General features: G+C 46.7%; 1 protein-coding gene across 1 annotated transcript in view; it reads left to right on the top strand.

Annotated features, from left to right (window-relative positions):
• LOC126210005 (mucin-19-like) overlaps nucleotides 1-23,608 on the top strand; it is a 282,532-nt gene extending 258,924 nt beyond the window's left edge. Inside the window, exon 15 of the mRNA XM_049939112.1 lies at nucleotides 23,312-23,608. Within this exon, the coding sequence (XP_049795069.1) occupies nucleotides 23,312-23,608 (297 nt within the window). The remainder of the gene's footprint in view (nucleotides 1-23,311) is intronic.
• Nucleotides 23,609-25,150: the final 1,542 nt, after the last annotated feature.

Genomic DNA, 25,150 nt, shown 5'->3' with positions numbered 1-25,150 from the left:
GTGCTAGGGAATCTCTAGACTAGACCTGCCGTGTGGCGGCGCTCGGTCTGCAATCACTGACAGTGGCGACACGCGGGTCCGACGTATACTAACGGACCGCGGCCGATTTAAAGGCTACCACCTAGCAAGTGGGTGTCTGGCGGTGACACCACATATCTGGTGTTTGTGAAGCTGGAAAACATCTTTTTGGTGGTTGAGCTGTATATTACCATAAATAAAGACGCCTGACAAAAAAAGCTACACGTTGACCTTGCCAAGAGGCGAGAAGTGATTCTTTGTGTCGTAGTTTCCAGGGGTACTCTGGGATGCTATCTATGTAAGTCGCATCTCGATTGCGTACCTTTACCGAGCTGTATGCCGGAGCGGCTTCGTGCGTGTTGCCTATGTTGGAAAGAGCAGGCACCACGCAACCATATAAAACCTATACACTTTATTTTAATGTACAAACTGAATAAAGCAACAAAATAAGTACTTTCTCTGTCATTAAGTAAAATACAATATGATTTAGATTATGCCTGTTCGAAGTATCCACCTGTTCCTTTCAGAAGAGCTGCACAAACTCTAGGCAATCTGGAGATAAGATTTTTATAGTGTTTTTTGCAGATATCGCAGTCCAGCGCGCGTGTAAATTATTCAGTAAATCTCCAACATTAGACGACCTCACGTTTCTGACCTTACCAACTTCACCCCATAAGAGAGTCTAAGGGCGTTTAAGTCAGGTGACTGATTTGGCCAAATCATTTTCTTCTTATTTCTCATTTCTATTGACATACCCTCTGCACAGCTTGGAAGCATGTTTGGGATGATTGTCGTGGTGCAAAACAAACCCACGACCAGTAAGTATCTTGCCGGATGGAACTCCATTGCTGATCACTTTCCTTCCCGTAGCAATAAGATTTTCCATACAGCGCATTACCAAGGGGGACGCAATTTATGCCCACCGAAAAAAAAGAAAAGAAAGCAAAATCCCTAATTGCTGTTGATCTCAGTCAACAACTGCTTCTTAAACAGGTTATCATGTGTTAGTAAGATCCAGAGCATTATAATATCTTTCTCATTCTTACCATCATAAACGCACTTTAATAACTTGTACTACCAATGGTGATGTAGGAAGGGGGATGGGAGTAATTTATGCCCACATTTAAAAAATTAAAAAATGGAAATTTCCTTAATTGTTGTTGACCTATTCACAACATACTTTCTAAAGAGATCCTGATGTGTAAGTAACGACATGAACCTGACAATATTCAAGATGGAAAAATAAAGGTGCACTCATATAAATTGTATATAAGCCAGCAATTAAGAGGTATGCTTAAAATAAAAAGTAAAAATAGAAATGGCGAGATAAATTTTGTGGCCGAGTAAAGTGTTTAACAACGACAAACATACACTTACGTCTGGAGAGATGATTTCTGCTAAAGGCATGCCGAGCATCAGAAAGCTTGCTTTCTACACTGAAGACCAATACGGATTGCTTCACAATTTCAATGTCAGGTGAAAAGCGGGCTAACCATTTCCAACTAAAAAATTTCTCCGAATCAGAGGAAAATGAAGAAAGCTCCAAGTAAAACTTCAAGACCTACCCAAGAAGTTGCAAAGCAGCGCAAGAAGATAAAAGTGGGTTAATCAAAGCAAGAGGGAAGATGTCTGCAACAGCAGCATTACAGCTCTACCTGTGAAATCGAAAAGTTTTAGAGACTCTACAGGGAAATAGCCACAGAAACTCATCCGTAAAACAGGCGACTGGAGTTACGAGTTGTGTGGGGAAGATCGAATAGAAAAAAATTATCAGACGTATGATACGCAAAATGTAGATTCATGCAAAGTGTACAGGGGTTTGCAAACAGACAAAATGTTACATTGCAGTGCCTGCAAAAACTAGTACAAGAACTAAAATCTTAAGTTAAGCGACCACGTATCTTCAACCTCAGGAACGTAGTTTATGAGAGTGGTACAGTTTATGCACCAGCAGTACAAATTAGGGAACCGCATTCCTATTTTTTACCACTTGCACATGTTTAAAATGTGTGTATTTTTCTTACAGTTTCCGTTCTTTAAATCAGATACCAAGAACAACATCCTCTAGCTCACGCTTGGATTATTTAATTAATTTTATAAGGTACTGTTTAGACTATAATAAATAAAATATCAAAAGTGGTGCAATTTAGGCAACTCCTCCTTTGAGTGTATGAAAGAATGGATGTCTCTGTTCTGTATTCTATAGGTGTCTGCGTATGTTTGTACACTATGCGATCAAAAGTATCCGGACACCCCCAAAAACATACGTTTTCCATATTAGGTGCATTGTGCTGCCACCTACTCCCAGGTACGCCGTATCAGCGAATTCAGTTGTTATTGGACATACGTCTGTACGCGAGATTTCCACACTCCTAAACATCCCTAGGTCCACCGTTTCCGACGTGATAGTGAAGTGGAAATGTGAAGGGACACGTACAGCACAAAAGCGTACAGACCGACGTCGTCTGTTGACTGACAGAGACCGCCGAAAGTTGAAGAGTGTCGTAATGTGTAATAGGTAGACATCTATCCAGACAATCACACAGGAATTCCAGGCTTCATCAGGATCCACTGCAAGTACTAAGACAGTTTGGCGGGAGGTGAGACAACTTGGATTTCATGGTCGAGCGGCTGCTCATAAGCCACACATGACTCCGGTAAATGCCGAACGACGCCTTGCTATGTGTAAGGAGCGTAAACATTGGACGATTGAACAGTGGAAAAACGGTGTACGGAGTGACAAATGACGGTACTGTGGGTATGGCAGACGCCCGGTGAACGTCATCTGTCAGCGTGCATAGTGCCAACAGTAAAATTCGGAGGCGGTGGTGTTACGTTGTTCTGCGTGGCACTATCACAGCACAGGACTACACTGATGTTTTAAGCACCTTCTTGCTTCCTACTGTTGAAGAGCAATTCGGGTATGGGGATTGCATCTTTCAACACGATCGAGCACCTTTTCATAATGCGCGGTCTGTGGCGGAGTGTTTACAAGACAATAACGTCCCTGTAATGGCCTGGGCTGCACAGAGTCCTGATCTGAATCCTGTAGAACACGTGTGGGATGTTTTGGAACGCCTACTTTGTGCCGGGCGTCACCTACCTACCTCAATACCTCCCCTTAGTGCAGCACTCAATAAAGAATTGGCTGCTAAGGGTGGGACGACACCGTATTCGACTCCAGCATTACTGATGGAGGGCGCCACGAACTTGTAAGTCACTTTCAGCCAGGTGACCAGATATTTTTGATCACATAGTGTATGTATGAATATATGTGTGTGTATAAAGGGCAGTCAAGTGGAAACTGGACACCCGCCACAAAGGGACCTTGGAATTGTTCCATTCAAAAGTAATCACCACACGCTTTAATAAATTTATCCCATTGGGAGAGGAGACGATGGATTCCTGTTTTATGGAAAGCGGTAGGATCCACAACCGCCCCCATTCTTGCATTTCCTCGTACGACAGAAAACGACGTCGGGTCGGCAAACGTGAGAAAATCACACGATGAAAAACGATCCGGGCTGTACAAAAAGATGTTGCAGTGTTTCCCACCCAAATCACTGAAGCGTACGTAACCTTGGCAGTGTTGGGGCGGGCGTTATGACGTCACCGGAACCTGTGTGCACAGCTTTGAATTTCCTTGGCAGGGGGGATTTGGGATGTTTCCACTGTCTGCTTTGCCGTTTGCTCGAAATGGTGGCACCGTGCAAGGTCACGGTGACCTCATTGTCCGATTGCAGGGCATTTCTGCTCTTAGAGTTCCTCGAACGTGGAGCTGCAATCAGTGCACACCACTGTGAAGACACTGCAGAAAGTTCGATGTTCCATGAAGTGAAAACGCCTACAAAAGCTGTAACACGGAATAGTCACGCCCGCACCCATTGGGAAATTATCATCCTCTATACAGCCCGGACCTTTCACCGTGTGATTTTCACATTATTGTCTACCTAATGAAAGACACGCGTGGACGTCCTTTTCACTCGGACGAGGAAGTGCAAGGGTGGGTGCGGTTGTGGAACCGTCAGAAGCCGACAGCGTTCTGCCAAACAGGAACTGACTGTCTCGTCTTCCAGTGAGATAAATATCTTAACGCGTGTGGTAATTACTTTTTAATGGAAACATTTTATGGTCGCGTTGAGACGGATGTTCAGTAGACAGTCCCTCATGTCTGTGTAATCACGTAGAGTTGCCCCATTGCCTACAAGCAAATGACAGGTGACTGTGAGTGGCAGGGAAATGTACACAAACAGACTGCACCCGGCGGTTTGTTGCGGGCTGAGTGTTTGTATGCTGAGTCTAGCAGTGCTGGAACTGGGCGTCAGCTGGCGCTAACACGTGTTGCACGCAGGCGGCGGAGGCCGCGCCCGCGCCTGTGAAGTCTTACACGCCGCTGGGGGCGCTGTCTTCCATGCAGCCGCCGGGGCACCCCTCGCAGCCGGCGGCGGCGCCGCCCCCGCAGCAGCCGCCCCCGCAGCAGCCGCCCCCGGCGCCGGGCCAGCCTCCGGCCGCCGCCCACGCGCAGTCGCACCCCGCCTACCATCTGCCGGCGCACCACCGACCGGTACGTGTACGTACTCTTCATCTTCCTTTCTACCTGTTGACCACTGTGACTGCTCCCCACTACAGATAGACGAGCTCTGTGTACTTGCCCTTAACTACCCAGTGGCTCTTATGACGTCATCTCCGCGCTCTCTGTCTCCCCCGCTGCTCATTTGATTGTAGAATCGTCGCTTGAATCTGTTGTGGGGTTCAGGTGGACTATACCAGCGAAAGGAGAGCGAGTACACGAGACAGTAAGTATAACCGAGTAACCGAGGGCTCCCTGCATTGACGTTACGTATACAACTGTTAGGCATGACAACTATTAAACAATAATCTACTAGCCAAGATCGCAGGAATTCTTTTTATTCCAATACGACAATTTTATAAGGTCTGCGTGTTATAGGCAACTATTAATATCACCGTTGTTTGTCTTGATGTTGCAACCCGTATGTGTCCTAAGATCCGATGATGGCGACTTTAGTTTCGCCGAAACCGGTAATCATGGAATAAAAAGAATTCCTGCGATCTTGGCTACCAGTTTATTTTTTAGAAGCATCTACATCGCTCCCCCATGAGCACAATGTGCTCCCTACAAAAGACAACTATTATTTGCCAATACAGTCACCGATCGCTTAGCAGAGAATATTACTTTGGAAGGAGAAACAGCACTGGTCTTATTTTTTTGTTTTATTATCCGCAAAATCGATTTTCGGTCACTTAGTGACCATCCTCAGTGCTAGAAGTTAAAAGTTTTCACATAACGATCAGAGAGTATAAAACAGAAAATCACAACTACACCTGCGTATGAACATAACAGTTGGTAGGCACTGGTATCAACAAGCTTAGAGCGATCACATAAACTGAGGCCGCTGTTTACATGCACCTGTTCAGCAGACCTCGGTGTGACAGGGCTTGGAAAGCCCTGTATGTGACATGTGCCACGTGAAGACTTAATATTGCCGGTTTTGCGAGATATTAACACAAAATAACTCTTGTGCATTTGTGAATCATGAAGTAATTCAAATTTAAAATGTACGAAAACACATAGCAGACGAAGGGGGAAGGAAATATCTAAAATACATTGGCGTATTGTTTTTAAAAAAAACAAACTTACAAGACATAAAACAGATCGATAATAAGTCGTCAGAGTGCAGGACAGGTAAAAGGGAAAAAGACAATGAAAAAGAATAATATATGAATAACGTGAAATGAGTTATAACACAGGTTTCTAAAAGACATAATACCCACCATGTGGCGTGGGAAGTTAGAAGTACAACTACTGTAAGTTATGTAAAATCAAATTATTTTTATTAGTATTCAAAACCGGTTGGTTCAAATGGCTCTGAGCACTATGGGACTCAACTGCTGAGGTCATTAGTCCCCTAGAACTTAGAACTAGTTAAACCTAACCAACCTAAGGAAATCACAAACATCCATGCCCGAGGCAGGATTCGAACCTGCGACCGTAGCGGTCTTGCGGTTCCAGACTGCAGCGCCTTTAACCGCACGGCCACTTCGGACGGCCAAAACCGGTTGCTTTGCAATTTTATTACTGTTTTATCAACCTGTGAATGTATGTATGGGTTCTGACCCAGTGCTTATGTGGAAGCGTACAACCAGTGATGGGACAAATGATATGTACATTATCACGTCGTTAAATATGATAACAAAATTGTTACTCTACACCCTCAAACCTTTTTGTTGTTGTAATGAATATTGTTTAATGGAATTTGAATTGTTACTTAGTGGCATTTTCTTACTATTATTATTTTTATATATTTCACTTCTCAGTTTTAACGTAATATTTACGTAAATCAAGAACGATATACTTCTAACTTCCCACGCCAAATGGTGGATGCTATGTTTTACAGTAAGCAACCGTGTATATTTGATGTCATGTATGTATGAGTTCTGACCCAGTGCTTATGCGGAAGCGTATAACCACTGATACAATAATGCTAGCTTGTCCAAAGGGACAAACGAGATGTACAACATCATGTCGGTTAAATATGATAACAAAATTGTTTATCCACACCTACAAACTTTTTTGTAATGAACAATGTGTTTCGCCGGCCGAAGTGGCCGTGCGGTTAAAGGCGCTGCAGTCTGGAACCGCAAGACCGCTACGGTCGCAGGTTCGAATCCTGCCTCGGGCATGGATGTTTGTGATTTCCTTAGGTTGGTTAGGTTTAACTAGTTCTAAGTTCTAGGGGACTAATGACCTCAGCAGTAGAGTCCCATAGTGCTCAGAGCCATTTGAACCATTTGAACAATGTGTTTCACGGCATTTTAAGTATTACATAAAGGCAGTTTCGTACTGTTACTATTTTTTATATATCTGACTCCTTAGTCTTAACGTAACATTTTACGTAAATCACGAATGTTGTACTTCTAACTTCCCACGCCAGATGGTGGGTATTATGTCTTTTAGAAACCTGTGTTATACCTCATTTCAAGTTATTCATATAATATTCTTTTTCATTGTCTTTTTCTCTTTTACCTGTCCTGCACTCTGACAACTTATTATCGATCTGTTTTATGTTTTGTAAATTTGTTTTTTTATAACCAATACGCCAATGTATTTTAGATATTTCCTACCCCCTTCGTCTGCTATGTGTTTTCGTACATTTTAAATTTGAATTTCTACATGATTCACAAACGCACAATAGTTATTTTGTGTTAATATCTCGCAAAACCACTAATATTAAGTCTTCACGTGGCACATGTAACATAGAGGGCTTTCCAAGCCCTGTCACACCGAGGTCTGCTGAACAGGTGCATGTAAACAGCGGCCTCACTTTATGTGATCGCCCTAAGCTTGTTGATACCAGTGCCTACCAATTTTAATTGTATATTACAGGTATGTTCCTACCAACTGGTACGTTCGTACGCAGGTGTAGTTGTGATGTTCTGTTTTATACTCTCTAACCGTTATGTCAAATTTTTAACTGCTAGCACTGAGGATGGTCACTAAGTGACCGAAAATCGATTTTGCGGATAATAAAACAAAAAAATACGACCAATGCTGTTTCTCCTTCCAGTTATATCCATTATCTGGTCGTTGTGCACAGAACACTCCATGGAGTCGCCAGTCAATAGAATATTGCTTTGTTTATACAGGGTGTTTCAAAAATGACCGGTATATTTGAAACGGCAGTAAAAACTAAAAGAGCAGCGATAGAAATACACCGTTTGTTGCAATATGCTTGGGACAACAGTACATTTTCAGGCGGACAAACTTTCGAAATTACAGTAGTTACAATTTTCAACAACAGATGGCGCTGCGGTCTGGGAAACTCTATAGTACGATATTTTCCACATATCCACCATGCGTAGCAATAATATGGCGTAGTCTCTGAATGAAATTACCCGAAACCTTTGACAACGTGTCTGGCGGAATGGCTTCACATGCAGATGAGATGTACTGCTTCAGCTGTTCAATTGTTTCTGGATTCTGGCGGTACACCTGGTCTTTCAAGGGTCCCCACAGAAAGAAGTCACAGGGGTTCATGTCTGGCGAATAGGGAGGCCAATCCACGCCGCCTCCTGTATGTTTCGGATAGCCCAAAGCAATCACACGATCATCGAAATATTCATTCAGGAAATTAAAGACGTCGGCCGTGCGATGTGGCCGGGCACCATCTTGCATAAACCACGAGGTGTTCGCAGTGTCGTCTAAGGCAGTTTGTACCGCCACAAATTCACGAAGAATGTCCAGATAGCGTGATGCAGTAATCGTTTCGGATCTGAAAAATGGGCCAATGATTCCTTTGGAAGAAATGGCGGCCCAGACCAGTACTTTTTGAGGATTCAGGGACGATGGGACTGCAACATGGGGCTTTTCGGTTCCCCATATGCGCCAGTTCTGTTTATTGACGAAGCCGTCCAGGTAAAAATAAGCTTCGTCAGTAAACCAAATGCTGCCCACATGCATATCGCCGTCATCAATCCTGTGCACTATATCGTTAGCGAATGTCTCGCGTGCAGCAATGGTAGCGGCGCTGGTGTAAACTCTGGCGCATGAGACGATACGTGGACGTTGGCGTCATTTGGACCGTAGCTGCAACACGGCGAACGGAAACCCGAGGCCGCTGTTGGATCACCTGCTGCACTAGTTGCGCGTTGCCCTCTGTGGTTGCCGTACGCGGTCGCCCTACCTTTCCAGCACGTTCATCCGTCACGTTCCCAGTCCGTTGAAATTTTTCAAACAGATCCTTTATTGTATCGCTTTTCGGTCCTTTGGTTACATTAAACCTCCGTTGAAAACTTCGTCTTGTTGCAACAACACTGTGTTCTAGGCGGTGGAATTCCAACACCAGAAAAATCCTCTGTTCTAAGGAATAAACCATGTTGTCTACAGCACACGTGCACGTTGTGAACAGCACACGCTTACAGCAGAAAGACGACGTACAGAATGGCGCACCCACAGACGGCGTTGTCTTCTATATCTTTCACGTCACTTGCAGCGCCATCTGTTGTTGAAAATTGTAACTACTGTAATTTCGAAAGGTTGTCTGCCTGAAAATGTACTGTTGTCCCAAGCATATTGCAACAAACGGTGTATTTCTATCGCTGCTCGTTTAGTTTTTATTGCCGTTTCAAATATACCGGTCATTTTTGAAACACCCTGTATGTACACACACTGACGAGCCAAACATGACGAACATTATATCCAGTGCCTACCCGAGGTTGAACGCTGTGTGTTGGTGTTGCGGGCACATCACGCAGTAAGGAAAGAATATGAGCGGAAGAGAGACGAATGGGCAGTCATTATAGCGAAGATACAGGTCGCAAATGCGGAGATCTTTTGATACAAGCGGTTTTGACAAAGGGCACATTGTTGTGGCGCCGCGGCTAGAAGCGAGAATCTCTGAAACGGCGAAGCCGTTAGCTTGTCCGCTTACTACTGTCGTGAGCGCCTATGGAGAGTGCTTCAAGGATGCTGGAATAACGCGAATGGTGCTGGACGTCTGCGTCTCATCATAAAACCTACAGGTCCCTCTGCTGTGTGATCCAGGATAGGCAGTGACATGTGGCAGATCTGGCGACCAAGTAAGAGAGTTGTTCAGAAAGTAAGGAATGATGACTGGTCGCGAAATGGAAATCACAGTGAAAATCAAAACCGTTTTCTTTGCACATTTAGCTACCCCTTCCTGGTAATTCTCTATATAATCGCCGCTCCGACTTACGACATTCGTCGCAGCGTTATACCAAATTTCCAACACCATCGTCATAGAAGGCAGCCGCCTGTGCTTTCTGATAATTCTCTACACTGGTCTATAGCGCGTAGCCTGCGCCCCAGTTTTGTCTTCGTAACCAGCGTTCCATGTGAATAGAAATGATACCCAGGACGAGCCAATTAGGGCTGTGTTGTGGATCATCGGACACTTCCCATCGAAAAGGCTGCAGAAGCGTCTTCACTGCCCCTGCAGAGTGCGGTTGAGGGTTGCCAAGAAGAAGGAAGTGCGTGGCAGTTGTGTTACGCGGGCTGCATTCATTAAGGCGAAGCCTCTTAGCGGGCCCTCCTACTTGGCGGGAGACATCGCTGTTCTAGGCACCTTTACTCGCTCACAGTGCGCTCACAACTGAAAAGAGCGTCTTGAAGCGATGGACGAGCATACTAGAGAGACTGCCCAACACACCTGTGTAAAGCCTCGTCGGATGTTCACAGCGGTTTCCATTTCGCGACCGATCGTTCCTCACTTTCCGAATAGCCCTCGTACAATGCTGGTGCAGGCACAAGTGTTTCGAATCACACCAGTCAGAGGCGGTAAAGGGCACAGCATCATTTGGCTGTCACACCCTCGATCAGTAGAAACGCATTTATGGTTACACCAGGTCGATGGTTGGGTCCTGTCATGCCGCCATCCAGGCCAATGTCTGCTTGAAATGTGCACCGCACCACAGATGCAGCCCAGCGAGAGCAGAATTATGCTATGGGGTACACTGAGTTAGGCTTCTATGGGACCTACAGTAGTACTCGAAGACACCATGACTGCAGTGAACTACGAGAATACTATTGTGGGCCAGCTGAATTCCTTCATGGTTGAATTCTTCTCTGATTACATTAATATCTTCCAGCAGGATAACTGTCCGCGACACAACGCCCCAATCGTGTTGCAGTCGTGTGAGAAGCGTAGCAGTGAACTCACGTTGATGTCTCGCCCAGCATATGTCCCTGATCTTTACTCACTGGAACACATATCGTGTACCAGCTGTGTGCCCACAAACGACCGTCTACATCTACACTCCTGGAAATTGAAATAAGAACACCGTGAATTCATTGTCCCAGGAAGGGGAAACTTTATTGAAACATTCCTGGGGTCAGATACATCACATGATCACACTGAGACAGAACCACAGGCACATAGACACAGCCAACAGAGCATGCACAATGTCGGCACTAGTACAGTGTATATCCACCTTTCGCAGCAATGCAGGCTGCTATTCTCCCATGGAGACGATCGTAGAGATGCTGGATGTAGTCCTGTGGAACGGCTTGCCATGCCATTTCCACCTGGCGCCTCAGTTGGACCAGCGTTCGTGCTGGACGTGCAGACCGCGTGAGACGACGCTTCATCCAGTCCCAAACATGCTCAATGGGGGACAGATCCGGAGATCTTGCTGGCCAGGGTAGTTGACTTACACCTTCTGGACCACGTTGGGTGGCACGGGATACATGCGGACGTGCATTGTCCTGTTGGAACAGCAAGTTCCCTTGCCGGTCTAGGAATGGTAGAACGATGGGTTCGATGACGGTTTGGATGTACCGTGCACTATTCAGTGTCCCCTCGACGATCACCAGTGGTGTACGGCCAGTGTAGGAGATTGCTCCCCACACCATGATGCCGGGTGTTGGCCCTGTGTGCCTCGGTCGTATGCAGTCCTGATTGTGGCGCTCACCTGCACGGCGCCAAACACGCATACGACCATCATTGGCACCAAGGCAGAAGCGACTCTAATCGCTGAAGACGACACGTCTCCATTCGTCCCTCCATTCACGCCTGTCGCGACACCACTGGAGGCGGGCTGCACGATGTTGGGGCGTGAGTGGAAGACGGCCTAACGGTGTGCGGGACCGTAGCCCAGCTTCATGGAGACGGTTGCGAATGGTCCTCGCCGATACCCCAGGAGCAACAGTGTCCCTAATTTGCTGGGAAGTGGCGGTGCGGTCCCCTACGGCACTGCGTAGGATCCTACGGTCTTGGCGTGCATCCGTGCGTCGCTGCGGTCCGGTCCCAGGTCGACGGGCACGTGCACCTTCCGCCGACCACTGGCGACAACATCGATGTACTGTGGAGACCTCACGCCCCACGTGTTGAGCAATTCGGCGGTACGTCCACCCGGCCTCCCGCATGCCCACTATACGCCCTCGCTCAAAGTCCGTCAACTGCACATACGGTTCACGTCCACGCTGTCGCGGCATGCTACCAGTGTTAAAGACTGCGATGGAGCTCCGTATGCCACGGCAAACTGGCTGACACTGACGGCCAACACCGCGGTTCCTGGTGTGTCCGCTGTGCCGTGCGTGTGATCATTGCTTGTACAGCCCTCTCGCAGTGTCCGGAGCAAGTATGGTGGGTTTGACACACCGGTGTCAATGTGTTCTTTTTTCCATTTCCAGGAGTGTATTTCCATACTCCGCAAGCCACATGGAGGTGTGTGGCGGAGGGTACCTTGAGTGCCTATCGGTTCTCCCTTCTATTCCAGTCTCGTATTGTTGGCGGAAAGAGGGATTGTCGGTATGCCTCTGTGTGGGCTCTAATCTCTCTGATTTTATCCTCATGGTCTCTTCGCGAAATATACGTAGGAGGGAGCAATATACTGCTTGACTCTTCGGTGAAGGTATGTTCTCGAAACTTTAACAAAAGCCCGTACCGAGCTACTGAGCGTCTCTCCTGCAGAGTCTTCCACTGGAGTTTATCGATCATCTACGTAACGCTTTCGCGATCACTAAATGATTCTGTAACGAAGCGCGCTGCTCTCCGTTGGATCTTCTCTATCTCTTCTATCAATCCTATGCGGTACGGATCCCACACCGCTGAGCAGTATACAAATAGTGGGCGAACAAGGGTACTGTAACCTACTTCCTTTGTTTTCGGATTGCATTTCCTTGGGATTCTTCCAATGAATCTCAGTCTGGCATCTGCTTTACCGACGATCAACTTTATATGATCATTCCATTTTAAATCCTAATGCCTACTCCCACATAATTTATGGAATTAACTGCTTCCAGTTGCTGACCTGCTATATTGTAGCTAAATGATAAAGGATCTTTCTTTCTGTGTATCCGCAGCACATTACACTTGTCTACATCGAGATTCAATTGCCATCCCCCGTAGTTTGCCGGAATTTAGTGGCCTGTGAGTACACATCTGGTGCCACATACTTCTGCAAAAAACTATCAAGGACTTTAGAATCCATGGCCCGCACATTCGCTGCTGAATTGTGTTTGAAACGTGGACCAGGACGCTATCAAACAGGCGGTCTTAATGTTTTGGCTCATCGGTGTGTATATACTGTGTTGCAGGGTAGGTTGTGCTGGAAAATAATTGTTAAGAATATTTGATTCGTGCATTTAGGGAACAGGCCAACGCGTGCACAATGCCGAACAGCCCACCAGATACGAGTAGTGTTTGTGGTTCTCGTATCACAGATGATACTGCACGAAACTGCTCAACCTTTGGCTGGAGTTGGATCCTTACCGCCGTCCCATGTCCAATTTTTGTGTCCCTTTCTTATTCGGCTTTTGGAAACCAAACACAGAATACATGTGGCGACACTTCATCTGGCAGTCCGCTTGAATCTGCTGACTCAATGGCCAGATTGACTAACTTCAGAGCTAATAATTCGGAAACGGCGGAACATACCGACCTTTTCTTAAAAATTATTTATCAACACTTAATTTTTGCGTTACACCCCTCGGGGTCTCATAAAACAAATCTTCGTTACGGCCATCTGATCATTAGAGTCGGTAGTTTCCTCACATTTAGTGCTGCACTACAAAAGCAAGACCGCTCATTCAGCTTTCGTACTATGCCAGCGCTGGTCCTGAACTGCAGGCTTCACTTCAGGGACTAAGTCGACGAGAATGAAGTGGGTGCAGCGCCGCGCTTCTGACACTCGCCATACTGCGGGAAAGAAGGAAGTCAGTATAGCACCCACGTACAGTCGTGCCTTTATTTCTAATGTGTGCGACTCTCGACAGCGGATTCGTACTCGCTACTTTTCTCATCTCTAGTCCCTACTAGAACTATACTCCTCGCTAAATACGATACTTGTCTCTTGAGAAAGAAACGTTTTAATTGAAAATCTGTTAGTCGCGATCAGTTTGGATTTAGGAACGTTAAGGGCTCCAGGGCGCAGTTCTGACGTTGCCCTTGTTAACGGATGCAAGTCCTGTAGAATGACCTACCTACACACGTTCATAGGGCTTGTCGACTAGAAAAAACGTTTGACAGTGTTAAAAGGCGCAGCACGTTCCAAATTCTTAGGAAAATAAGTAAAAAAAAAGTGGAAGACGAGCCATATACGTGACGTACAAACCGAAGAGAGAAAAATAAGAAAATAAGACCAAGAATGAAATTCTCAGATTTAAAAGTATGTAAGATAGGTATGGAGACAAAGTGAAAATATTATGTTATCTCGAAAGCAAAATAACTCCTTACAGACACAGCAAGGAGGACGTAAAACGCTGTCTTGTGCTGGTAAAGAGAGCATTCCTGATCAAAAAGAAGCCAACCAGTATCAAACCCATCCATAATTTGAGCAATAACGTTTCGAAGACAGCGTTATATGGAAGTGAATTACGAGCTGTGACAAAACTGGAAAACAAGAAATTTATAGCTTTTCAGATGTGGTGTTACAGAAGAATGTTTGAAATTAGGTGGAATAAGGAGGAATGATGAGTTTCTCCGTAGAATCGGTGGGGAGGGGAACGTAGGAAAAACATTGATGAGGAGGAGGACAGGATGATACGACATGTGTTAAGACATCAGGAAATATTTTCCGCGGTACTAGAGATAGCTGTAGAAGGTAAGAACTGTAGAGGAAGGCAGGGATTGGAGTACATCCAGCAGATAATTGAGCGTATTGAGCGTGTAAAGCGTTTTCTTTCTGAAGATATTAAAGGAATCACCGAATCCAGTAGAAAACCGCCATCCCGATTAATGAAATCTCCCAACAGTCGTAATTCCACAGATTCCTTAATAACAAATTCTAGACGAATCTCGTCGTGGCCAAGATTTGCACCTGCACGGGAAATTCTATGGATTTTTCTGCCACGGAAATGTGCGCCACGTCTCTCGATGAGTGTGGCAGTATTAGTTTGCTCTTAAACCTCGTTACGTTATGGAAACATGTGATGCCAGGTGATGGTGAAGTGTAAAAGGTGTAAGAAAATGTATGTTGTTACAGGCAGCAAAACACACCAACAATGCACAGCAGGACGGAAAACGTAAGTGCAGGACAAGTAGCTGGTGGACAGAAATACTGAAACATCCCAAGCACAACACATTACCGTACCTAATAGGGTGCAGGAAAACCGTTGCCATTCAAAACAGCTTCCAGTGTCTCGGACTGGATAAGTACTGGTCCTGTATGGATTTCACGAGAATCTTATTCCCCTGGTCCTGCAAAATAGTGGTCAGTTCAGGTAAGGACGATGGAAGTGTATAGGGATCACGCATATATCTCTCCAAAGTACACAACAAAGGCTCAATTATGTTGAGAAGTGGTGACTTTCGTGACTAGGGGAGACGGGATAGTCCATCCTGATCCTCACAAAACGAGTCCAGTACGATGAAAGCTGTATGAAGAAGGGCGCTGTCGACTTGGAACACAGCATCACCACTGAGGAATCAATATTCCACCCTAGGATGGACCTGATCACCCAGGATGGTCACGTGATCTTAGGCAGTAACACGACGTTGCAGAGTAACCCATGGGGCCTGCGGAATACCATGACACGGCTGCCAAATCATCACCGAATGGCCGCCACGTTTCACTGTTGGGACGTAAACTCGTTCAGAAACTGTACGAAACAAGAGTCATCCGACCGATCGACTTCCTTCCGTCACTCCACACTCTGGTTTTTATGGCTTAGAGCCGCGTTTACCTGTTAGAGGCAATTGCATTACTGATGAGTGGTTTTAGAGTTCCAGCTTGCCCTGCGATTCCCAACTTCTGGAAGTCACTTCGTGTTGTTGTGACAGCTGACCGGGTTCGCGAGTGCGACACTTAGCTCTGCAGTGATTTGTGCAACTGTCATACTCCGTCATGATCCTCTCCAGTGGCTGTTTGTCACGGTCACACTTTCGCCCGAGTTGTGACTTAGCGGATGATGTTTTTCTGCTTCAAACTTTCTCGAATGGGCTGTAGTGGTTCCAACCTGTACAGGAGAGCAAAAATTGTGGTCGCGTTGCACTCGAAAGTTGCGCAATCACGCTAGATGTAGATGGAGCGAAGGATTGAAAGTCTCGGGGGTGTGAGCGGTGTGTCAAGCAATCATGAACGACGTACTGTTGCTCATTGTACTGTGAACTGCCATTTTCGATAGCGAAATGTGTGGCGATCAATGTCAAGAAGAGGGATGGTTTTAATTGACGCCCTTCTTGCCACCTCCTGAAGCCTTTTCGTGTTGATTCTGGGCGGCGGTGTGACTGAAACGTTTTCCGTGGCCACCCATAACAAAACCGCGAGGACGTCGCGGCTTTGACCTCCATCGCAAAGTCGTCAGAAGAAGGGGTGAAATGTTGAACAGAGGGGTTGTGACGACCTTCCCAGCTCGTGGCACGTCCACGGTGGCGCTCGGGAGAATTGCGATGCAATTTGGTAATAATATGACATCATTAACTCACATCTCACATGAACTTCAGAGCTCAGGAGGTTTTTTGCTTGTGTCGACACACTGCTGTTGAAGCTTCATTGAGCTCGAGGTTGAAGTCGCAGTGCGCCACGCTTTTTGTACCGTTTCAGAAGAAGATTGTAAGCACCTTTGAACCAAATTCCAAACTACTACGTCGCAATGATAGACAATTACGGGTTTCTAGAAAATGAGGGGGGCGGGGGGGGGGGGGGGTTTGGATTGTTTGGACGAGGAGACCAAACAGCGAGCTCATCGGTCTCATCAGATTAAGGGCCGACCGGTGTGGCCAAGAGGTTTTAGGCGCTTCAGTCTGGAACCGCGCGACCACTACGGTCGCAGGTTCGAATCCTGCCTCGGGCGTGGATGTGTGTGATGTCCTTAGGTTAGTTAGGTTTAAGTAGTTCTAAGTTCTAGGGGACTGATGACCTCAGATGTTAAGTCCCATAGTGCTCAGAGCCATTTTCATAGGATTAGGGAAGGACAGGGAAGGAAGTCGGCCGTGTCCTTTCAAAGGAGTCATCCCGGCATTTGCCTGGAGCGATTTAGGGAAATTACGGAAAATCTAAATCGGGACGGCCGGACGCGGGATTGAACCATCGTCCTCCCGAATGCAAGTCCAGTGTGCTAGCCACTGCGCCACCTCGCTCGGTCGAGAAATGACTCTTCAGTTATGTTGCGCTTTGTTTCTCTATTTACGATATTAGCTTTCTTCACGTCCTTCAAGTTTTCGTCTCCTGTTTCTTTTCAAGCAATTACCACCAGCTCTGCTCACTTGTATTGGACATCTGAACCACTTTTTAGTTGACGTGACATAACAGGTCTTTCGCGGGGCAGCTTCCATCAAATAAATTCATATTACAATTAATTTGATTGATACGGCACATAGTAATTCTAACTTGGGGCTTGTTTAACGCCATGCGAATTGACCAGTTCCACAAATGAGAACACAGCCCAGATAAACAATGCGGAACAAGCTTATTACATTTTCAAGAACATAAGTCTCCATCGTGGAGTTTTAAGTTACATGCAGATTAATTTTCGGGTGGTACCTTGAGTCCCAGCAAATAATTATTAACTGGCTGAAGCCCATAGTGAGTAACAAAAAAACTTAAAGTTCACATTCACTTAAATGTCAGTAGTTAATAACAAAAGTAATCATGGTCTCAGCAAAAAGAGGCCACGTATACATAGTTGGTGTAAGGCCAAAGCCTGAGGAAGTAAAGTTACTGCCCTAAGGTCGCTAGGGATTGGAAGTTGCACACAGCACGGCGACTGTCCAACGAGAGTTTCTTAGCGAGAGCTCTGGTTGATAGGCCAGTACTGTGCTTGGCGCCTGGCCCAGAGAACGCGAACGAATAACTGGTTCGTTAGCGGAGATCTAACTACCGTTCCGTGGTTGTGTGACGGCATAATTACTGCCCCTGCGCACGGATAGGGCGCGAGCTGCTAGCGGACAAGTGACGTTGTGTAGGAAAATAGAGCCGCGATCCCAGCAGAGCCGATGATGCAGGAAGCGCGCAATGTTGGCAGCGGACTGGACGCCTCTCGTGGCAGCTGCCAGAGACGCCGAAGACAGCGTGTTGGCGTCTTCTTCTTGTTGTCTGAAATATTAACCAAGATACCAGCTAGTGCGGACCGTTGTTTGGCTTGCAGACGCTCGTGCCTGTTGCGGCAGACGATGCCTGATGCGTGGCTGCCCGCGGGGCGCCGGTGTGTTGGGGGTTGCCGTCTTGTAGGAGGGACACAGCAGTGATGACGTCACAAGCGACCAAAATGAGTTCAGCAGAATCAGTTGAAAGTGGGCGGTTGTGGGAAGAGATTTAGGGAGTGTAGAGGTCATCATACGATGCTGGTTTTCATGGCCAGTATTGATTTCCTTAATGATTTTCGTTTTACAGCAGTCTGCAGTGCAGAAATACCCAGATCGTGCAATTTTGATTGGAGACACTTCAACCTACCGAGTGTAGAATGGAGCGTCTATGGATTCATTGCTGGGGCAAAGACAGTCTTGCAAAGTACTTTTGCACAAGCCCGCCCGGCTAGCCGCGCGGTGTAACGCGCTGCTTCCCGAGTGGTGAGACGTGCCGGTCCCCGGCACGAATCCGCCCGGCGGGTCACAATCACGATAAGCCTTAAAGTTTTGTCTTCTAATGCTAGTCATTGTGAAAGACTGTAAAGATACAGACAGATGGGAGTAGCAAATTAAGCAAGCGCAGCAAGCCGAATTGTTCATATGTATCCACGCGACTGTCAGTTCGTGACGTCATTACACCGCTGCCAGGTCACGTGTGTTACGCAACTTGTGGTGGGCAGGAGCTGGTGTTGCCCTTTTTAATCCAGTACTAAGGCCCGCAACATGTCTAATTTCAATCCTCCTCCTTTTCTATTAAAGTTAGTGCTTCTGAATCTCTTTGGCCTCTGCGTAGGTCCTTCCATAGTTATGATAGGATCTAAATAAAACCATCGTATCCAAGAAAAGAATTTAGGCTTCCACGGCCCTAGTGAATATTCTGCTAGTGCCGATTTATCCCTATTTCCCAGCAATTGCTCTTGTGCCCTTCATTCTGGTGTTGATGCTTCTTTTTGTACTTCCTATGGCGCAAGGGATTTTATACGGGGTGATTCGGTGATGATGTTAAAAGCTTCCAGCGATAATGTTGAATCAATCTGAGATATGGGACCCTAGTCCGGAAATGAGAGTCGAAAGCTATAAGCCAAAATATTCTCCGCTTCAGCCTAAGGGCTCCAACTTGTGAACCCTAATGATGACGTTCGTAGTTCCCGCTAAATGTTCCCCAGTACCCTGAGTAATTCCTCCTGGTGGTGGACTCCTAACGGTGCACGTAACTTGAAGTCAGACAGACCGAAAATCCTAAGTCTACGGTACACTAATAAAGAACTCCATTTACCTGCACAAGTGTCACAAGTTGCTGCATTAACAACAGTTGTTCAAAAGGGCGTCCCCACCAGCGTCAATTCATGCACGGCATCGTGGTACACAGTTCTGTCGTACCCTTTCCAATAGACCCTCTGTCGTTTGAGCAGTGTCGAAGGCAGCTTGGTTTCTTGCCAGGAGGTGCTCTTCAGTCTCAACAAGCGTCTGGTACACAAGACTTTTCATATGCACCCACGGGAAGAAATCAAGTGGGGAGAGCTGAGGTGAACGTGCCGGCCGCGAAACAGGAGCTCCTCTGCCCGTCCACTTTTCATGGAATGTCTTGTCCAGGTGTTTCGGAACCCTCCGTTCAAAGTGAGGCGGAGCTCCGTCTTGTTAGAAACACATCCGCTGACGAGTAACAAGTGGGATGGTGCATGCAGAGCTGCATCAAACCGATCTCTGGACTGAAGACCACAACAATAACATGTTCCAGGAACCTTGGGGGTGGGGGGAGCGGTGTGACTGAGCGGTTCTGGGCGCTTCAATCTGGAACCGCGCGACCGCTACGGTCGCAGGTTCGAATCCTGCCTCGGGTATGGATGTGTGTGATGTCCTTAGGTTAGTTAGGTTTATGTAGTTCTAAGTTCTAGGAGGACTGATGACCTCAGAAGTTAAGTAACATAGTGCTCAGACCATTTGAACCGTTTTTTTTTTTTTACCTTGGTGGTATGTCTGTGATAAACAACAGTACCGGTACATGTATTCCATTGTCAGAGCTATCGGAATGACTTTCGCTTTTAACTTTCGACTCGGCCGTTTCCGCACCAAGATCCCTTACCTCAAATTGCTACATTTAGCCTATTCCATCATACTTGAAGGATTGTAACATCATCACCATCACTCCTGTGTGGCGAGCGGCGGGAGAAGGTCATTTGCAGTGATCGAATATTCTTGTGGATTTAAAACCTGTGTCAGTACCGTGTCTTCTATGATCTGTGACTTCTTTTTCACGAATGGGGACGAAACTTTTTCTATGGTTAATTCTGATTCACGAAACGTTGCAGAACTTTGAGGATATAGTGGCGCGTGCGAAGAATGATTATTGACAAGCCCTTTAATACCAGAATGAAATTTTCACTCTGCAGCGGAGTGTGCGCTGATCCGAAACCTCCCGGCAGATTAAAACTGTGTGTCAAGCCGAGAGTTGAACTGGGGACCATTGCCTTTCGAGGGCAAGAGCTCTGCCATCTGAGCTGCCCGAGCACGACTCGCGACCCGTCCTCACAGCTTTCAATTCTGCCAGTACCTCGGCTCATACCTCCCAAACTTCACAGAAACTCTCCTGCGAACCTTGCAGAACTAGCGCTCCTGGAAGAAGGCCCCGAGTTCGAGTTTCGGTCCGGCACACAGTTTTAATCTGCCAGGAAGTTTCAGCCTCTTAATTTCTTGAATTTTCTCGCCGTGGTCATTTCGGAATACGTATGTGGGAGGAAGCAATATGTTGCCCGACTGGATCCGGAAAGTGCTCACCCGAAATTTCAATATGTAACGTCAGCCGGTGGAGTTCGGTGAACATCTCTGTAACGCTCTCGGGCCGACGAAACAATCCCGCGACGAAATTTTGTTTGATCTTCTCCCTCTCCTCTATCAGTCCTATGTGGTGAGGATCCCTGACTGATGAACAGTACTCAAGAATCGGTCGAATAAGCGCCTTGTAACCCGCTTCTTTCGTGGATGAGTTAATTTTTTTACGCTAGTTACATACCTATGAATCTGTTTGGCATCTCCTTCTCGTACTATTTGTTTTATGTCCTCAGTCCGCTTAAGATCATTCTTGAACAGTTACTCGTTGATGCTTAGCGGTAAATACTGTTTCCAGAACTTTTTCATCGATAGTGTAGTTGTACAGCAGTGGATTTGTTTTCCTATGTGTGCGCAATATTATTATTTTATTTAAGTTTAGGGTAAAACTGCCGTACCTTGCACAATTCATCGGTCCTCTGCGGGTCATTCTGCACACCGATACTGCCCTCTGGCGTTGCTCCTGTGATATAGATAACCTTTCAGTTGCTAACACTCTCAAAGAGCTTCCGGTGCTTTCTACTAGGTCGTTTACATACGTTGTAGACGGTAACGGAACTATTACATTTCCCTGGGATAGTCCAGAAATTACCTTCATATCTGTCAAGTTTGTTCCGTCAAGAGCGACGTGTTGATTTCTATCTGCAATGACATCTTGAATGCAGTCGCAGTTTTTGACCAATACGCCGTAACCTCGTTTTTTTCCTCACTTAACAGCAGATGTTAAATGACGACCTGAAGTTGAAGACGTATGAGCACTTGTTCAGTATGAGAGGTGTGTTTCACAGTATCAACGATGAAGAACTGCTCATAGGTTACAAGATAGACATTTTAGTACCAATGTGCACTAGACTTTTTTGCTTCGAATGATCGTCCCTGTCATATCTCTGAATACTGACCATTCCCCCTGGAGACTGTGTACATTAGTGGTACTCAACGTGGTCCCTACCACCCACTAGAGGGCGCTCCAGCTTTCATGGTTGACGACAACGGTATTGGTTTTAAAATCATTTTCATAATATTTTGACATAAACTATTTTGAAACTTACTGGAAGATTAAAACTGTGTGCCGGACCGAGACTCGAACTCGGGACCTTTGCCTTTCGCGGGCAAGTGCTCTACCACCTGAGCTACCCAAGCACGACTCACGCCCCGTCCTCACAGCTTTACTTCTGCCAGTACCTCGTATCCTACCTTCCGAACTTTACAGAAGCTCTCCTGAGCTAGAGCACTTGCCCGCGAAAGGCAAACGTCCCGAGTTCGAGTCTCGGTCCGGCACACAGTTTTAATCTGCCAGGAAGTTTGATATCAGCGCACACTCCGCTGCAGAGTGTAAATCTCATTCTATAAACTATTTTGTAAGTAATTATTATTCTGTGGTCGAAGGGGGATAGGACTTCAAACGGTCCGACTTGGAGCAGGAGAGGCATCTCAGGACATTTCAATTTCCAGTGTCTATACTTTTAGAAATAAATTCATAAGACTTTGTCAGCATCACCAAGAATGATTCAGGATTCACACTCATTGCAGTGGAAGTTTAAAAACGTAGCAAAATTAATTTTTTTTACGTGCGAAATTTCATCATTTTTTCACTTACTAATGGCTGCATTTGTTGCTATAGGGAAAAACGAATGAGCTGTTATATTTTAAACTTTATGTTTAGAAAAAACACAAATTTTCTAGTTAATTACCTCAATTTTTACCACAGTTTTTAATAGATTTGGAAAATTATAGAGTTTCATACACCTTTCAGTACGGTTTGTATGCTGTGTAAAATTCATCGAAGAATCTCTCTTACTTATGAAGAAATGTGTACCTATAGCTACAAATGCTGACACTAATAAGTGAAAAAATGATGAAATTTCACACGTAAAAAAAATTACTTCGTTATGTTTTAGAACTTCCACTGCTATGAACGTAAATTCTGAATCCTTCCTGATCATGCTGATAAAGTTTTATGAATTTATTTGTAAAAGAATAGACAGTGGAAATTGAAATGTCCTGTGGTGCCTCTGCTGCTACAAGTCGGCCCGTTTGACGTCCTACCCCCCTTAAGATGCTGTAATTCTCCTCCATAGACTCTATAAACTAGAGTTACTGTTTTACTTTATAAGTCATCAGTATCGTGGAAGTGGTGGGCGGTTGGAACATTTACCACTGTATCAGAGATACAGAAGTGGGCGATAGGTGAAAAAGGTTGACTTGCTGTGTTGCATTTTGTCAGTAGCGTTGAAATAAGACTGTTATGGGGGTTGTAGAACGTTCTCCTGCCTCTGCCTGGTCGTAATTTGACGGATGACGGACGGGGATTATCGTGGTGGCAGGTGGTGTCGCCGCTGCGGCGCTCGCACTACGGGCAGCACGCGGCGCCGCCCCCCGCCCCCCAGCCGCCGGCGTCTCAGCAGCACGGGCACGGCCCCCAGCCCCCGCATGGCTACCAGCAGCCCGGCTGCGGCTCCGGCGCCTCCGCCTTCTCCGCGCCGCCCTCCTACGGCCCGCCGCCCCCGCACCACCACCAGCAGCCGCAGCCGCAGGACTACATGCACGGTGAGTACCGCCACCACCTCCACACACTGTCCGGCGAGGGACCGGCCTTCAACGTAAAGGTGAAACTTAACTTCGTCCACAAGACGCGTAGTATATCTGGCTTACAGTTCATTCGGTGTAAATTACAAGCTACTTTCTCTCCTGAATCAGCTGTCTTCACACTTGTAGCCTGAAGCATGATAAAGACCGCGCTGCACTGCAGTGATTCAGCTAATTGGTATGATTTTATTTTCTGTGGGGCAATAACTTCAACGTATTTTGAGAATGAAAACATGGTCCGAATAGGCTTTATTCTTCTTATCACCGGTGTGCAATGGGTCAATTGCAGCCGCGGTTATTTTCAAGCACCTTTAATTCGTTCCAAAATGATGATACACTCTATAACCCAAGTTACTTCCAAATTTTAATGTTCACGCTTCATTTCACTTTCTAATACGTCGCTGGTACATAAGGGCGGGTATACATTGTACTTCTGTGCGTATGTGCCACAAAAACAATACAGCAGCGTACACGACTATGTAAATTTAGCCGACTCAGATAGAAAGCTGCCACACCATAGTATAGGTACACATATTATGATATGACCAGACATGTTTACAATCCTGTCTCTTGATGGTTGATACCATAAAGCAAGCTACTGACGCTGTATTCACTGGTATGTTATGTTCGTTATTCTCGCATTGAGGTATCGTACTGAAAACAGAGGATGGAAACTCATACATCATACGTCATGCTGCGACATACACTCCTGGAAATGGAAAAAAGAACACATTGACACCGGTGTGTCAGACCCACCATACTTGCTCCGGACACTGCGAGAGGGCTGTACAAGCAATGATCACACGCACGGCACAGCGGACACACCAGGAACCGCGGTGTTGGCCGTCGAATGGCGCTAGCTGCGCAGCATTTGTGCACCGCCGCCGTCAGTGTCAGCCAGTTTCCCGTGGCATACGGAGCTCCATTGCAGTCTTTAACACTGGTAGCATGCCGCGACAGCGTGGACGTGAACCGTATGTGCAGTTGACGGACTTTGAGCGAGGGCGTATAGTGGGCATGCGGGAGGCCGGGTGGACGTACCGCCGAATTGCTCAACACGTGGGGCGTGAGGTCTCCACAGTACATCGATGTTGTCGCCAGTGGTCGGCGGAAGGTGCACGTGCCCGTCGACCTGGGACCGGACCGCAGCGACGCACGGATGCACGCCAAGACCGTAGGATCCTACGCAGTGCCGTAGGGGACCGCACCGCCACTTGCCAGCAAATTAGGGACACTGTTGCTCCTGGGGTATCGGCGAGGACCATTCGCAGCCGTCTCCATGAAGCTGGGCTACGGTCCCGCACACCGTTAGGCCGTCTTCCGCTCACGCCCCAACATCGTGCAGCCCGCCTCCAGTGGTGTCGCGACAGGCGTGAATGGAGGGACGAATGGAGACGTGTCGTCTTCAGCGATGAGAGTCGCTTCTGCCTTGGTGCCAATGATGGTCGTATGCGTGTTTGGTGCCGTGCAGGTGAGCGCCACAATCAGGACTGCATACGACCGAGGCACACAGGGCCAACACCCGGCATCATGGTGTGGGGAGCGATCTCCTACACTGGCCGTACACCACTGGTGATCGTCGAGGGGACACTGAATAGTGCACGGTACATCCAAACCTTCATCGAACCCATCGTTCTACCATTCCTAGACCGGCAAGGGAACTTGCTGTTCCAACA

The sequence above is a fragment of the Schistocerca nitens genome, chromosome 10 (assembly GCF_023898315.1).
Source record: "Schistocerca nitens isolate TAMUIC-IGC-003100 chromosome 10, iqSchNite1.1, whole genome shotgun sequence".
Lineage (NCBI taxonomy): Eukaryota > Metazoa > Arthropoda > Insecta > Orthoptera > Acrididae > Schistocerca > Schistocerca nitens.
Note: the sequence above shows the minus strand (reverse complement) of the source record. Positions and strands in the feature narration are given on the sequence as shown.